Source organism: Alligator sinensis, unplaced genomic scaffold (genome assembly GCF_000455745.1).
Source record: "Alligator sinensis unplaced genomic scaffold, ASM45574v1 scaffold372_1, whole genome shotgun sequence".
In the NCBI taxonomy this organism is placed as follows: Eukaryota; Metazoa; Chordata; order Crocodylia; family Alligatoridae; genus Alligator; species Alligator sinensis.
Window position 1 is genome coordinate 346,341 of NW_005842387.1, and position 16,552 is coordinate 362,892.

A 16,552-nucleotide genomic window follows, 5' to 3' on the forward strand; every position below is an offset into this window, starting at 1 on the left:
CTTCTCCTAAGATGCAAGAATTGTTTTCCCCTTTATTTTCTCTCTGTTTTGACTCCATTCATGATTTTACTTATTCCAAGGGACAAGTCATACACTTAGGGTGTGCAAATGCTGTTTGCAGTGCCATAGACCCTTCTGCAGCGCTGCAAACTGCATGTGCCGCAGATGCAGGTGTTCACTGTGCGGCTAATTTGCAGCATGATGGGGTTTTTTTGACACCAGGAGATCCCAATGTCAAAAAACCCACACTAAAAAGTGGGACAACACATGTGGTGGCAGCATGCACTGCCTGAAACCAGGCCCTGGCCAACCAGAGCCACACTCCAGCTGCCGGCCATGTTCCACATGCCCAGATTGCCACCCCTGGAGCCCCAGAAGGCCCCCAGAATCCCAGGTAACACTGCTGGGGACAGCCCAGGTGCTGGCTCCAGCCTCTCATACCTCACCCAAGGCAATCTGCCAGGTGCCAGAGTGTGCATACAGGGGCATTCCCCAGGGACAGCTAGCAGTGGCACAAATAGGTGCCACTGCTAGTTGTCCCTGGGGAATGCACATTCCTACTCCTGGGGATGTGCCCATAGGCAGAGCCGACCTGAGCAGGGTGCGTGGCTCGGGGCATATCAGCCCATGCAGGACCCCAACCCTGCTCCAATCCTTTGGGCCCCAGACCTGAAGAAGTTGCCACCACCACCATCAGCGGCAGCAGCATTGGCAGGGGCTAGCGAGCTGCTGGACATGGAGCCACTGCTTTGTCCAGCTCCGCAGGACCCCACAAAGCGTGAGGCCCAGGGCAATCACCCCAATTTGCCCCCCCCCCCCCCGGGAACAGCCCCCCCTGCCTATAGGGCACATCCACACATGCAAGCACATACACTTGCAGAAGCTCAAATAGCACTGACACAAATTTGTGCCAGAGATTTGTGCCTCAGCACATGTCCCTGAACGTTCACTTTGGTGTGGGGCAAACTGTGCTACTTGGGGCAAACTGACCCTACCCAGGTCCTCCTGGACCTTCAGCCAGGGGTATCTAGAGCCTGCAGCCAGCACCTGTGCTGGCCCCAGCAGTATAAAAAGCTGGCCTGGTGAACAGCCCAGGGCTACTTGCCCTCAGGAGCTTCTGAGGCCCAGCCAGGTGGTATCTGGGGACACCAGCTCCTTGTGCCAGCTGGACTGCTGAGGCAGCACTAACCTAGAGTGGCCCCTGCACCCTCTACCCACTGCAGCAGTCTGGCAATGGGGACTGCTGCCTGGCTGTGGCCTGCTGGCACCTGCGACAGCATCCACCCCCTTGGATCTGTGGCCCCATGGCTGAGCACCTGCCAGACCCACACAGGGACCACACAGCTGCCTAGGCTGTGGTACAGGTACTGCAGCAGAGCCACCTGCTCCTCTGGGGTACCTGCCAGTGGGCTGTGGCTGCACAGTTGGCCTTTGTGCAGCACTGCTGTCATATCTTCTGGTGACCAGGTCACAGATGCAGGCGTTGAGGTGGATGTTGTCTGCCTGGACTTTAAGAAGGCCTTTGACATGGTTTCTCACCCTATTCTCACAAAAAAAAACAACTAGGCGACTGTGGCATTGATGCCTACATAGTCAGATGGGTAGCAAATTGGCTCGATGGTCACACCCAGAGAGTGGTGGTGGATGGGTCATTTTCAACCTGGAGGGATGTGGGCAGTGGAGTTCCCCAGGGCTCGGTCCTTGGGTCTGTACTATTCAACATCTTTATAAGTGACTTGGAGGTGGGTGTGGAAAGCACGCTGTCCAAATTTGCTGATGACAAAGATGTGGGGAGAAGTGGGCACGCTGGAGGAGAGGGACAGAATCCAACTAGATCTAGACAGGTTACAGAGGTGGGCAGATGAGAAAAGGATGGAATTCAATGCAGACAAGTGCAAGGTGTTGCATCTAGGGAGAAGGAACCAGCAACACACCTATAGGCTGGGGAACGCCCTCCTCAACAACACAGTAGCTAAAAGGGATCTTGGAGTCATTGTTGACTCTAGGATGGAGTCCTCCTCCAATGCAAGGAAGCGATCAGTAAGGCTAACTGCACCATGTCGTGTATCTACAGATGCAACACAAGCAGGTCCAGGGAGGCAATCCTTCCCCTCTATGCGGCACTGGTCAGGCCACAGTTGGCGTACTGTGTCCAGTTCTGGGTGCTGCGCTTCAAGAGGACATGGCTAGCGTTGAGAGGATCCAGAGGAGGGCCACTCGCATGGTCAGGGGACAGCAGGCCAGGCCCTACAAAGATAGACTAAAGGGCCTGAATCTTTCAGCCTCCACAAGAGAGGACTGAGAGGGGATCTGGTGGCCATCTTTAAACTCACCAGGGGGATCAGTGGAAAATAGGTGAGGCTCTGTTTCCCCAGGCACCACCTGGGATAACAAGGAATAACAGCCACAAATTGATTGAGAGTAGGTTCAGGCTTGATATCAGGAGGCATTACTTTATGATTAGGGCTGCCAGGCTCTGGAGTGAGCTCCCAAGGGAGGTGGTGCTTTCCCCTACCGTGGGGGTCTTCAAGAGGAGGTTGGATAGATATCTGGCTGGGGTATTATGATCCCAGCACTCATTTCCTGCACAGGGCAGGGGATCAGACTTGATGATCTGTTCAGGTCCCTGCTGACCCTAGAAACTATGAAAGTGCCACCTGAGACATGGGGCCTGTACATGGTGCACAGCGCAGGCCTGGCCCACGGGCATGTGCCCTCAGGCAGGACCGGGCTAGATCTTGCTGCCACCTGGGCTCCTGGCACTGCATGTAGGGGCTACACGCCCTTGGGTCAGGCTGGGTCCTGCCTCCATGTTCCCCGTGCACCTTCAGGCCAAGCCAGCTCCATGGAGGCAGGACCGGGTCTGGCCTGAGTTCTGGCAGGGTGCTCACGGCTCAGTCTGCCAGCCAGGCACTGCTCCACCCTGGCTCAATGTATTGTGGAGGGGCTGGCTGAGGCACAAGGGTACTACAGTGCAGGGCTAGCTGGCAGGCAGCTCCCTCACTGTAGCATCCTCATGGCCCAGCCACCCCTGGTCACTGTCTACAAATGCATTTCAGCGCACACAACTACTGCACTATAGGATAGTACTTGTCCCAGACAGTACTGTCCTACAGTGGAATTCATTCACAGGTTTCCCTCGCCAACCACTGGGGTTAGGTTCCTGAAAGTTCCTGTGTTTGGCAAGACAAAAGGGTTATGGGAAAAATGGCAGGTGGTGGGCTGATGCACAGCCACAGAACATGGTGGTTACTCAAAACTGTATACTGTGGTAGTCAAAATGGTACATAGAATATTAAGTGTGGATACTCAAAACCGTGGTTGGTAAAACTGTGGTTGGCAAGGGAAACCTGTACTGCACCCTAACACAGGCGCACAGGTAGATGGTGCCACTCTATTGTGGAACTAATTAGCTCCACAGTAAACTCACTTGTAGATGTACCCTTAAATTAGACAAAATTAACCCTTAAACTACCCAAAGAACCTTGTTTGCCCTTAAATTAGCACATTTTGAAGCCCTTGCCTGAATCAGCATCTTAGAAAGCTTCAGCAGACCTTTTCATATACAGTCATATATGTCTGTTCACACATCATAATATTTGGACTCCTTACTTTTGTTGTTCTTCTCCAACAGCCTCAAACTAAGCATCATTGTACCTTCTTAACTGCTGTAAGGTGTAATTGCTGGAAACCAAATAAGTTTTGCTATTTTTACTAATGAATACAGCTAGAATAAACTTGTTATTTCTGTTCAAATAAAGTCTCCTAATGAGCTGGAAATCTGTGTTACACAAAGGAAACCAGGAAAAGATCTTTGATTCTCTGCCAGTTATGGGGATAGAACAGGGACTGGGATCAAAGGAGAAAAGCTGCTCAGAAGAACAGCATTCAGATGGCTGAACAAAGAGAAGAGCTGTGTTTTGGGAAGGAGCTGAAAGCCTGGAAGAAGCAGCAGCACAGACTCAAATAATATACAGGAGATCTACGAGTCAGTTTTCATGGGATGAGCATCTCACTTGAAGAAGTTATACTGGAGTTTTCAGGGGCAGGATTCAAATGGGTCTCTTGAAGAGAGTGTATAGGAGTCAGATGTTTCATGGACAGTACTTGTGGCCGTTGTCTGGTTTATTCAATGGTCCATCTTTCACTATGGTAGAACTTCGACAGAAACAGTGAGGTCTCCAATGTATATTCATATTAATTAACTAGATTGATTACTAAACAAAATATGGTACTTAGGCCTGGCAGAGTCCTTTATTCCACACTTAAAAGGCATGTCTACATGAGATGTTTATTGAACAATAGACTAATTAGCTACACAGTAAACACTGTGTGCCTATACATGTAGCAAGAAACCTTTTAGCCTTCCCCCCCCAATCCCCAATGTGAAGCTCCTCCATATGGCAAAAGCCCCTTTTGCAGTTGTTGCCCCTTTTTCTTTTATTATATTATTATAATTTTTATATAAAGGTGTACTCGTAGTGAAAATAGAGCTTGTAGATGCTTTTATAAATGTAGTTTAACCTTAAAAGTAAGTTGTACCATGTAACAATGTTAGCAAGGGTAGGAATGGCTGTATGGAGTAGGTCCCTGAATGAGTCATGGTTGATTGTGTAACACAGTAGCTAGTCTGGATAAGCAAGTTAACAAGCAGCAATTAACACCTACAAAAACTACAGACTAAGAAGAGGAAAGAATCAATATAGAGCCAGGAACTCCCTGAAACTTCACTGTTAAAGATATGGAAGCCCGGGTTTGAACTAATCAATGCTGGAAACAGACCCTTGGGGGCTGAAATACCCCCTGATCAACCACTTCCAGAACTCTATGCATCACGGCAGTGAATCAATCAGAATTCATCAATGGACTCCCAAGACCGCACATACCTGCAGACATGACCCCTGGGGCTGACAGCTGCCATCCAGCAGCTACCAAGAGGGATGTCCCTCGAGGTCAACGACCCCTGGATTGGGTAAGCTAGAGAATTGGGGAGTCACCAAAGTCTGCTAGAGAGTGATAAAAGGCAGAGAAGAATGACCCCCAAGGGGTCAGAGTTAGGTTACCAATTTGTCCCTGGCCCTAACCAGCACCCTGCCTGTCCAGCCAGAAGGAACAGAAACATCGCACTGAAACAAGCCTCAACTGGCCATCAACGGTGGACTCCAGCACTTGGGGACAGGTATATCTTGACACCGGTGCTTAGTGTTCATAGCTAGCTACTGGGGGGGGGGGGGGAATTAGCACTAAGGTTTATGATCTGACTTTTGTATCTGTCCAATAAACTAGAATTTTATGATGATCCTGTGAGTTGGTCCTTTGTAGCCAACATACATGCACCCCTATTAGAATGGAGTAATTAACTCTGCAGCAGGATAGTACTTGTAAGTACAAGTACTATCCTGCTGCAGAGGTTTGTTGTTTTTTTTTTTATTCCATAGCAACACATGTGTTAAGGCATGAAGGTGCTCAGTTGCTCAGTGCGAGGGCTGCCTGTTGGCTAGCCCCATACTGGAGCACCCTCAAGGTCCAGCCAGCCCCTCCACAGCACATTGAGCCAGGGGGAGTAGTCCTGGGATAGTAGGGTGATCCCTGCCTTATGCCCCCTGCCAGCTGGGGCTGCTCCAACCAACTCCAACATGCAGCTTCCAGCTAGGGCTGCTCCAACATGCTGTGATCCCGGGTGCACATGCAAACAGCACACCCCAGAGAAATAAGCTCCAGAGTTTATAGCTTCATAATAATTGCACATATAAATGCACCCAGGAAGAGGTTAGCTGGCTAATTCTTGAAACAGCATTGCACAGATGCTACTGGCAAAGATGTGCATCTTTGGGATGTAGAACAGCACAGCTATCATGTGATACTGTGTGCATGGTGACCTACAGGGAAACCAAGATCTAACCCCAGGGATCTCTTCATCACTACATAGGAGAGAGTTACTTCTCTGTTCTTCATAAGACTTACTATTGTAGTTGCTCCCTAGCTCCTGGCTAGAAGTCTTTTGGAAAAACAAATTTCTATTGTAACCTGGGCAGTACTCCAGAAGGTACCCCTTCTCCAATTGAAGGGGTCAAAGCAGGTGCACAAGCGCTGTGGGAGGTGTAGGGACTCTCCTCCCCCTATAGAGCAGAGCCAGACCACCAATGGGGACTTAACCATATACCTTTTAATGAGGGAACAATACTGGGAACATAACAGGCATAATCAGGGAGTATAGTGGACACCACAATGCCCCAAGGAGCAGGATTCAACAAAGGTTAGACACTTACAATCATTGGCAAAAGACAGGGTTAACAAAATATAAAAACACAAACAGCAGAGCAAACAATACTGGTTGGGGAAATATAAAAAGGCACAAAATACAAAATGTCAAAAGACAAAGAAATATAGGGCCTGGGTACCTGGAGGGGGAGAACACAATGGCTCCTATCTATTGCAAGAGCAATTTCTCCTTGTTAGCTCACTCACCCCAAGCCACCAAAGCTGGGACTCAAACTCAGATCACTCATGTGGTAGGCAGGAACACTGCCACAACCACCAGTGCTGGTACTGCTTCAAGCTGTTAGGGGTCTTGACCTTCCTGGAGCCCCAGCCTCATGTCGAGCTGCCTGGTCTCTGATTGGAGGAGCTGGAAGCCGAGCTGGGAACCCCTCAGGTTGCTTCTCGGATCCTTCTGCTGGCCACAGCCTCTCGTAGGGGATCCTGGAGCCCAGCAGGAAGCCTCTCCTGCTGGCCACACGCCATGCTGCTGAGGGTCCAAGTGCTGCCTGCAGGTCCTGCTCCTTCAGGCTCTTCTGGGGCAACTGCTTCCGCCCCGCTCTTTGAAGCTCCTTCCTCATAGTCCCTCGCTGGTCTCTCTCCCCTGAGTCAGCCGTGCTGCCCCTTTTATCCCCCTCCAGGTGACCCAAGGGGCCAATCAGGGGACATGAGGGCTGAATCTCTGGGGCCTGATTGGTGAGGAAAGGGAATCCCAAGTCCTCCAATCATCTTTTGCCCTTTCAAAACCCCTGGGCTAGGTCACTGCCAGCTAGCCCATCACACTATAAAAAAATTCCAGTTGGTTGTAACTGGCTTGCCATAATATAATAATATTCTTGTTCACAAAAAGCCTATGAGTTCTGATATACTTCTTACATGCTAAAATAGCTGGAAAACCCTACTTTTGACATTTCCTTAAAATAAAAAATGTATCTTACCAATGTTAGCACATTAAACAGTGGTTTCCAGCCTTTTTAGACTCAAGGCATGCCTCACTAGACTCAACACACCCCCTATAATTTTAGTGAATTGAGCAGCACCCCATCTCAAAAACTAATTTATTTATTATAGTGCTTACTTCCTTGCAGAGGGAAAGGCAGTGGGAGTGGGGAAAAGGCCAGGCAGAGAGAGCCCAAGTCTATGCTTATTTTCTGCACACCATTCAAGGGTCTCAAGGCACCCCAGGGTGCTGGAGACACCCAGATTAAAAATCACTGGCATAAGTTATACCAGTTGGATGTGCAATAAAGTGTGTAAAAATCTGATTCCATGGAACAATTCTTTGCCCCAAAAGTTAGGTTACCAATTTGTCCTTTTCCCTGTTTGAGCTGTCACATTAGCTGATTTTCGCAGAGCCTTTTGCTTCCTGCATTAGAGAATATGACTTCCCCTTGCTTTTTTGTCTCTATAGTAACATGACGTTGCTTAGCAACCGGGAGATGCTCGTTTGTGTCCCCCTTTTGACATATTGCACTCTAAGTGCAAAAAAAGTGGCCCTTTGAAACAAAGATCATGGAGCGTTTGTCTTTAATTATTCAGACTATTTATTATTAATTAATTACGCTTCTCTGTTTGAACTACTTAGACAATGCATGATATCTTGTGCTGGACCTATCCCACGCACTGCTGTGAGCAACATTCATTTAAAAGACAGAACTCTAAAGGTTTTTCTTTAAGTCAGGTTTTAACTATTGTCAAGCTACCGGATTGGTTCACCAGTACCTTGCTCTCCTACCTGTGGAAGTCACAAGGTAAGAACTGTTACTATATTTAGGGAGAGATTGCATTTGCAATTGTATCAGGCAAACAAAAGAATTTGTTTCTTTCTCCAGCCAAAGTGTAAGAGTGTCTTATATTACTGTATACTTTGGTGTATTCTCTTTGATACATATGTCATGTACTCCATATCAAAGTTTAGCCTGAGTAAGAACAGGAAGATTTGGTCAGCTGATTGACCGGAGATTTTTTTCCCTTAAAACATCTTGGTTATTAGCCTTTTTGTTTTTATTTATTTATAAGTTAGTTAGCAGTTAACATACTACTTTTACTTTTTTATTAGGATTCCATTTTATATAGAAGAAGTGCTAAATTAGCCAAATCCTGATCAGTGCACTGGAGTAGTCCCATAACAATCAGGGGTTGGGCTTCTCACTTTAAAAAGCAAAAAGTTTTTATATAACAAATAAGGTACGTGTGTGTTAATTATGTGTTTAAAGCAAATGTACTGCTGATGTAAAGAAACTAGATTGATGCCGTGATCTTATAAGAAAGTGACCACTTACTTCAATCCAATATAAAACCTGTAAGCACCTCTTAACTTTAAACATTTAATTTGAAGGATGATCTTATATGGTTGGCTGAATCAAAATGCTCATCATTGCGCAGCATCAAGCCGTAACCTTTGTGCTCACTATATAACCTCCATTGAACTCAAAGAAGTAATTCATACAACAGCTTTGTTTATACAAAAGCTAGGTCCCATAACAAGAAAGAAGCAACGAAGCAGCTTTTGGGTCATTACAGGTGTCCTTAGTCCAGGGGTGGGCAAAATGTGGCCAGTGGGTCAGATGTGGCCCTCCAGGCCACTATCTGGCCCATGTGGCCCCTAAAAAAAATTAGAAAATTAATATTCATCTGCCCCTGGCTGCCTGTCATGTGGCCCTCGATGGCTTCCCAAAACTCAGTAAGCGACTCTCCACCCAAATTGACCACCCCTGCCTTAGTCACTTACACTCTGAGCCACTAGCATGGACCCTCAGCTTTCCTGGCAGCTCCCCAACTGATTTCATTGTGATTCTTCCATTGTACAGCAGTGTGTAGCACTATTCCAATCCTAGGACCCGTTTAGCGTTTTGTAGAAAGGGATCATGGGAATCTCAATGGAGGATCAATAGCATAAACTTTAGTAAGGAAGAAAATAATATTGAGATAAGGAGGATAAGAGAATTATACTTCTTTCATGGAAGGAGTTTTGTAAGAATTGTTATATTTCAAAATCATAGGAAAGTAGGGCTGGAGAGGACCTCAGGAAATCGTCTAGTCCAACCTCCTTCTCAAGCCAGGATCATCCCTATCCAAGCCATTCTAGACAAGTGATTGTCTGACCTATTTGAGTGAACAACCCTCTTGTCCAACTACCAGGCATGATGCCCGAAACGTCACAAGCAACCCAACCTGCCATGGGTAAAGCAGGGGAATGCCATTGATTTGCAACTGCAAGGAGATAAAGTTATTGTTTTAAAATATACTTAAAAGATCCAAACAATTAAAAAGTTAAAGAATTCCATGTTATGATATTTCAAATATTGATATCTTAGTAAAAGATTGGGATAGAGTTGCAGCTTTTACCAAGCAAAATGGTAATCAAAACATCTATAATCAAACAATAATTTCAGACCAAATAATAACAACAGATCACTGAATATGCAAGCCAGTTATGAAGCACAAAAATTATTTTGTTTATTATTTGATTGTCCTATTGTCAATTACTATGACTGGAAAATATAATATAATAGAAGTTGGATAAGTTCAGTTTTAATGCCATATTTATTATTAATGTTCCAGATAACTAGTCAGAGTTAGAAAACTTAAGTTATGTATTTGTTCAAATGAACTTTAAGATTTTTCACTTTAAGCTGTACATACTGTAGGTATGGATACATGTACCTTTGGAGGTATTTCAAAAGGTGTTAAAATGTTACAGTTGGAGCCATTTTGCTGCATTTGTATCACTTCCAGCTTGTCAACACATAGCAATTAAAATGTAACAGCTGCTGCCCTTTTAAAACATTTCCCCTTTGAAACAGCTCCAAATATAGGCGTGTTCATACCCTGTTCTTGAAGCTTCATGTAATTTAACGGTTCCAGTATACCCTGTGTTATTAAAATATGAATGAATTAATTTAAAAAGACAAACCTCACAAGATCAGTTATACTGTTAATAAGAGAATTTAATGTAATGCATTCCTGACATGTAAACTGAGAACAGTGTTTGAAGTCTCCAGTGTTCTCAGTGACAGAAGGACTACTACCTTCAGGAGTGCTTTACAAAGGTAAGTGTATGCATGTGTTTTCTCGCCTACTTTCCCAGCCTCTCTGAAAAGAAAGAAGAGCAGCTCAGCTGGAAAATCTTGTTCCAACTGGAAATTTCTAACAAGTTGAGTTGCTTATTGTAGTGAGGGCAATCAGTAAGCCTTGGAGGCTGGCAAACAAAGCTGTGCTTTTCCTCTTGGGTTTCTTTACTGTTTATCGACTGGTATTGCTGTACATACACAGGACAACCGAATGGTGCAAGAGCCCATCCTGCACATCCTCCCCTTTAGCTTTGAGTCTTCTATAACAATGGGGGCCAACCTTTCTGGCAGGCATGCCACAAATTAGCCCCACATCCTGCCTGAGTGCCACTAATCCCTTCCCCCTAGCTGATCTGCTGTTCAGCTTTCTGCTCCCTGACTATGCTGCAGCTCTGCTTTCTGCTCCATATTTCCCTGCCTGATCTGATGCTCTGCTTTCTGCCCCCTACCCTATCTGCCAATATGCTGCCTGTCCCTTCCCCAGTCTATCATGTGCCATGTGCAAAGGCTGCTCATGCCACTTGTGGCACCCATGCTGCAGATTGGCTCCCCTTGTTCTATAATATGAGGTTATGATTTCCAGAGTTACTTCTTTTTCACACTGATGTAAGAGGAGAATCGGGCTAATTGTCCTCTGTTTGATGGAAATCCCGTGCATTGCAGTAGCAACAGAACTTGACTCCTCATAAGGTAATACCTTATTGTATGTCATTTTCACTTAATTTCAATTCACAAATACATCAATTATGGGAATCAAACAAAGATGCCCGTTTTGAAAGGCTCCTATAGTCCTTGTCTAGGAGCTCTGGTGCTATATTTTCATTTGTTTCTTTATAGGAAGCCCAAACCTTCCTGAAATGGATCCAGACCAGCAAGGTAAGTAATATTATCAGTTTTCAGTATATTATCCAGTTTTCAGAACCTTTGTTCTGGCAGGAGAAAACCTCCACTCCTATCAGTGCCATGGAAGACCAGCCTGTGCTCCCTATGTTGTAAAAAGCAGAACAAATATTGCCTGTGTTTATATCTGGCCTAGAAGTAAGATGCAAAGCTAATGGATAATCATTTGGGAAGCATAAGGAGCCAGTGTGAGAACAAAATAGGCAACTCATATGTACTGGTAATTTAAAGCAAGTTACACCAGTAAAGAGTAATAAAAGCAAAGCTATATATTAAAGGACTTTCAGGTTTAATAGGCTCAGCCATGGTAATGAGTTCTGAATCTGAGACCTGGTGGCAATATCCCAGGCAACTCAGTACAGTCCCCCTAAATGTAGTAGTTCTTCAATCCAGCTTCTGCTGTCTTGCATACTGAAAATAATGCACCACTAAAACCAGAGGCATAACTAGTGAGTTTTGTGCCCAGGGCAAGACTCCCTTGCAAGGCAGTGGCAATAGCAAGGTAGCAGTAGGAAGGAGGGTGACCTTATCTGCCTGGGGTATCTGGCTCCTCCAGCAACAGGGAACAGGAATGCCATGGCAAAGATTAGTGAGATCTAAGGGTACCATTCTGGCACTCCCTCCAATTCAGTGCCCAGGGCTCGTGCCTTGCCTCCCCACCCAGTTATACTATTGAATAAACCCCTTTTGTTCATTTATAACCTGTTCACTATATAGTAAAAGTCCACTGTAATATGGGTGCTTTGTGGCTGTTCATCTCTTGGTTGTTTCTGATTCTCAATTTCCAAAAGCATCTCCCTCCAAACCAGGGGCGGGCAATTATTTTGGGCAGAAGGCCGCTTACTGAGTTTCAGCAAGCCATCGAGGGCTGCATGACAGGCGGCAATTAATATTAATGTTAATTAATTCATATTAATTAATATTAATTTTCTAAATTTTTTAGGGGCCCCATGGGCCGGATAGAATGGCCTGGCAGGCTGCATCTGGCCCCTGGGCCACATTTTGCCCACCCCTGCTCTAAACTAATGATCTCTTCTAAGACACTTTCTAAAACTCAGGCAGTTCTGGGATGAAAGCTATCCTTCTGCAAAAAGCCAACACAGGCCAATCATCTTTTAAAGATTCATCTAAACCAGGGATGGGCAATTATATTGGCTGGAGGGCCACTTAATGAGTTTTGGGGACCTGTCAAGGACCATATCCTCCTCTCCTCACCCACCAGAGCTGTAGTTTGCTGCAGTGGGCAGGCATCAGTGTTAGCTGCAGGTGTAGCCAGCAGGTTCCAGAGCTCCAATGAGGAACCTGCTAGTCCGCAGCTGCCTCAACTGCCCACCCAGCACAGTGGCAGCTCTTGCCTGGGTCCACAGCTGATGCTGCCAGCAGGTTCCAGGTTGGGGATCTGGGCCGGATCTTCTACCACATTGAGAGGGCAGCAGCATTAGCTGCGGATGCTGCTGGCAGGTTCTACCTCCACAGCTGATGCTTCCACCTTTCCGCCGTGGTGGAAGCTGCACCCAGGTCCACAGATGCCTGAAGCTGCTGGGCAGAAGCAGTGCTGCCCCCTTACCAGCACCATGCCTTGGCCAGAGTCACTGGCCATCTGAAGGCCAGATCCAATTAGTTGGCATGCTGGATCTGGCCCATGGGCTGTATTTTGCCCACCCCTGACCTAAGCCCTAGATCTGCAAAAGAACTGGATTCCAGTTAAGTCACATGCAGGCCTTCCAAATTGGGCTTAAATGGGATTCAGTGTACGACTTACACATGTTCCAAGATGAAGGCAGGGGACTTAACTCATGTCACCTGCTTCACAGGAATATTAATGTATTCACACTATTCTGCAAATTGAAGATGATCTGCAACAGTTTACCCCTGAATGCAATGGACCTAAGTTCTTGCAGGGTAGCTTTCACTTAATGCAGGATAGAGCAGATACATGAAACAATGCCACAAAGTAGCTGATGCACAGATTGATTTAGTATAATTTGTTTATCAGCCTATATCCTTAAATGAAGCAAAAGCCTTTATTGGTTTTCAGCATGGACTTGTATTTAACCACAAGTGAGAAAGCAGATGGTTTTCTTTGTGCCTTTTAAGATGTCCTCTCATTCTTACAGGCTGGAGCTCTGGACATTGTTTTGTATTTAACTTGGACTTTTTCTCTTATCATGTCTTTGACTTGGATACGTCCCAGGTTGATTTTGGAAATATCACGTAATTGGTACCAAAAGCTCTATGATAACAAACACTAAGGCTGTGGATTGTCCATAAGGATAGACTTGAATCCAAAATATGGTAAAATATTTCAGAAATCAATTAATAGCAGATGGCTAACAGAACCCACAGCAAATGTGTTTGAGAGATCTTGGATGAGAACATGAAATTCCTCAACTCAGAGTACAATCCTTTCCATAGCAAAAGGCTCATATTCAGTCATACCACTTCTTGCATTCATATTTCTTTTTACAGGAACAGAATAAAGATTTGATGTCCAGTCCAACAGCTACTGAAATCAAGGGGAAATTTTCTATGGACTTTAATGGACTTTGGATTCTTTCTTCAAGGAAGAATGCTAGTACTACAAGCCAGGAAAACCATACTCCTATCTCATGTTGCATTACTTACTATAGAACATTAGGCTGTATAACCTCTCCAAGTAACATCACATAACATGTTCTGACAAGAACAAAATTAGACAGATACAGATAGCAGAACAGAAATACGTTTACTTCTATATCATGGGAAGAATCTGTGAACCAGCAGAGCCCTTAATTTGCTGACCATTATTATTAGACTGGGGCATTTATGGGGAACTGTAACAGGTTGCCCTCCCCAGCAGCATTTTTTTTTCTTTTTTTTTGCCCATGGGGGCACCTCTGAAGTTCCTTAATGTTTCATTTCTCTCGTTCATCTCATATCCCACCTTTACTCATCTGCCACGTCTTGATGTAAATATTATTTAGATGTTCTTAAAAGCAGGAGACTGCCTATTGCAATTCTATGTTGGGGTTCTCAGCCACCGTGGGCCTTGTCCCCCCATCTTTCTCTAGCTAGGCCTACCAGTCTAAACCCACCAGATAGGGTTCAACTCCAAGGCTCTAGCTCCTTAATCTTGGGCCTCATGGCCCTCCTTTTGCTTTCAATAGGAGGCCCAGGCTCTCTGGCCCAGAGACCTGTTCACTGGATATGGAGCTAGCAGGCTGCAAGTTCAAGACTGGGCAGTGGCCCTGAACTCCCACTGTCCCAGGACACCCTTTCTTTTAACTCGGGCTACTAGCCAAGGTTCCCCCATTGGGGCCCAGCTTAAAAGTCCTGCACCCAGCTCTGAGAGGCTAGCCCTATACAAGTGCACACACTGGTGCACTAGGCCCCTTTGGCCTTTTATGACTGCACGCAAGGTGCTATTGAGGTCTCCTCCTCCCCTACAGCCTTGTCCACAAACCACCAATGTCAATCAACAAATAATATATATATACACACACACACACACACACACACACACACACACACACACACACAGAGAAAGTCAATGGTTTATAACCACACACAAAAAAAATAGAAATTAAACATGCCAGCTTACAGCATGCCAGCTTACATTTTCTTTGTGGCTTGGTGCCTCTGCTTCCCCGCTGTCTGTGATGCTTCTCCCCGTGGTGCAAATGCCACTTCTGAGAGGCATCAGGAGTTCCCGTCTCACAGCAGGGAGACTGGCAGCTAAGCCTTTCTATGGAACTCCCATAACAACCTCCCTCCCCTTTGGCCACTGCCCCTGACTGCCACCAAGACCAGGGTTTTTATAGCTCTGGCCTGCCCCTTTCTGGTCACCTGACTAGCTGGCCAGGCTCAGCTTTAACCCCTACCCTGCCAGCAGGCTGTGCCCAGAAAGTTCTGATCTTAAAGGGACTAGCCTACTTTCTGATAACGGGGCTAGGGTTCCCTGTTACGGGAACCAATTAATAAAAGTCAGTTGTTTCCAAAAGGAAGCAAGTAGAAACATTTGTGAACTATTTCCACTCAGTTATACATGTTCACATTTTATCTACATCCTCCATTATCTAGGAGGATCTCCTTGTACTTGAAGCATAGGGATATACAATTTACAAGGAAAGGAGAATGAGCTAACAATAAATCAGGCCTGGCAAAAGGGTTGCATTTATATCATGTAACACATATCAGTAAAAAAATTTGCTGTCAGTAAAAAGTTTTCAAATTGTTAGTAGAAAAAAATATTCTCTCAGGTTTGTACCTCTGAAAGAAGATGGCACATGGGGTTAACCCACTTACCTCATTTTTTGCTGCTCCATATCACTTTTTAAATGGCTGTTTGAAACATACTTTGGCAGAAGAAAAGGAGGTAACACAGAATCATAGAAAATTAGGGTTGGAAGGGACCTCAAGAGGTCATCTAATCCAACCCTGTACTCAAAGCAGGACCATCCCCAACTAGATAATTCCAGCCAGGGTTTTGTCAAGCCAGGCCTTAAAAAACTCCAAGGATGGAAATTACACCATCTCTCTAGTTAACCCCTTTCAATGCTTCACCACCCTCCTAGTGAGAAAGTTTTTCTTAATATCTAACCTAAACTTCCCTTGCTGCAACTTGAGACTATTGCTCCTTGTACTATCATCTGCCACCACTAAGAACAGTCTAGCTCCATCTTCTTTGGAATCACCATTCAGGTAGTTGAAGGCTGCTATCAAATTCCCCCTCAGTCTTTTCTTCTGAAGACTAAATAAGCCCAATTTCCTCAGCCTCTCCTCATCAGTCATGTGCCCCAGCCCCCAAACCACTGTTGACTCATATTCAGCTTATTGTCCACTGTAATCTCCAGCTCCTTTTCTGCAAAGCTGCTTAGCCACTTGGTCATAAGCCTGTACTGGTGCATGGGATTGTTCCATCCTAAGTGCAGGATGTATCTGCTGGGTTTTGAGTAGCCACTTTTGTGCAGCTTAGGACCAGCTGTTCCTGCCCCATCTCTGGTTTCCCTTCGCAAGTATTGCTGTTAGTGTGTCACCTCCCGGCAACACTGTACCTCCCTAGCACTTTGATTCTTTTCTTATACTAGCGGACTGTTTATGTGGGGGCTAGATCTACCCAGACCAGGGACTGGGCATATCCGGAGCCCAGAATTGCTTGAATAAGGCAGCCTTTCACCCACGCCATGACGGCTGGGCGGCTCCACATGGTATTTTCCCCACCAACTGCATAACTGCTGTCCATTGCTTCTGAGGTATCAGGGTCCTTCCTCTTGTCCCCAAGGCTCCAATGTTGAATGTCAGGTCTCCACCACTCCACCCCAGCAGTCCTTTGAAAAATGGCC

General features: G+C 45.7%; 1 protein-coding gene across 1 annotated transcript in view; it reads left to right on the top strand.

Annotated features, from left to right (window-relative positions):
• Nucleotides 1-11,188: 11,188 nt before the first annotated feature.
• Nucleotides 11,189-16,552, top strand: part of DYTN (dystrotelin) — a 38,725-nt gene continuing 33,361 nt past the window's right edge. The window contains exon 1 of the mRNA XM_014522676.1: nucleotides 11,189-11,207. Within this exon, the coding sequence (XP_014378162.1) occupies nucleotides 11,189-11,207 (19 nt within the window). The remainder of the gene's footprint in view (nucleotides 11,208-16,552) is intronic.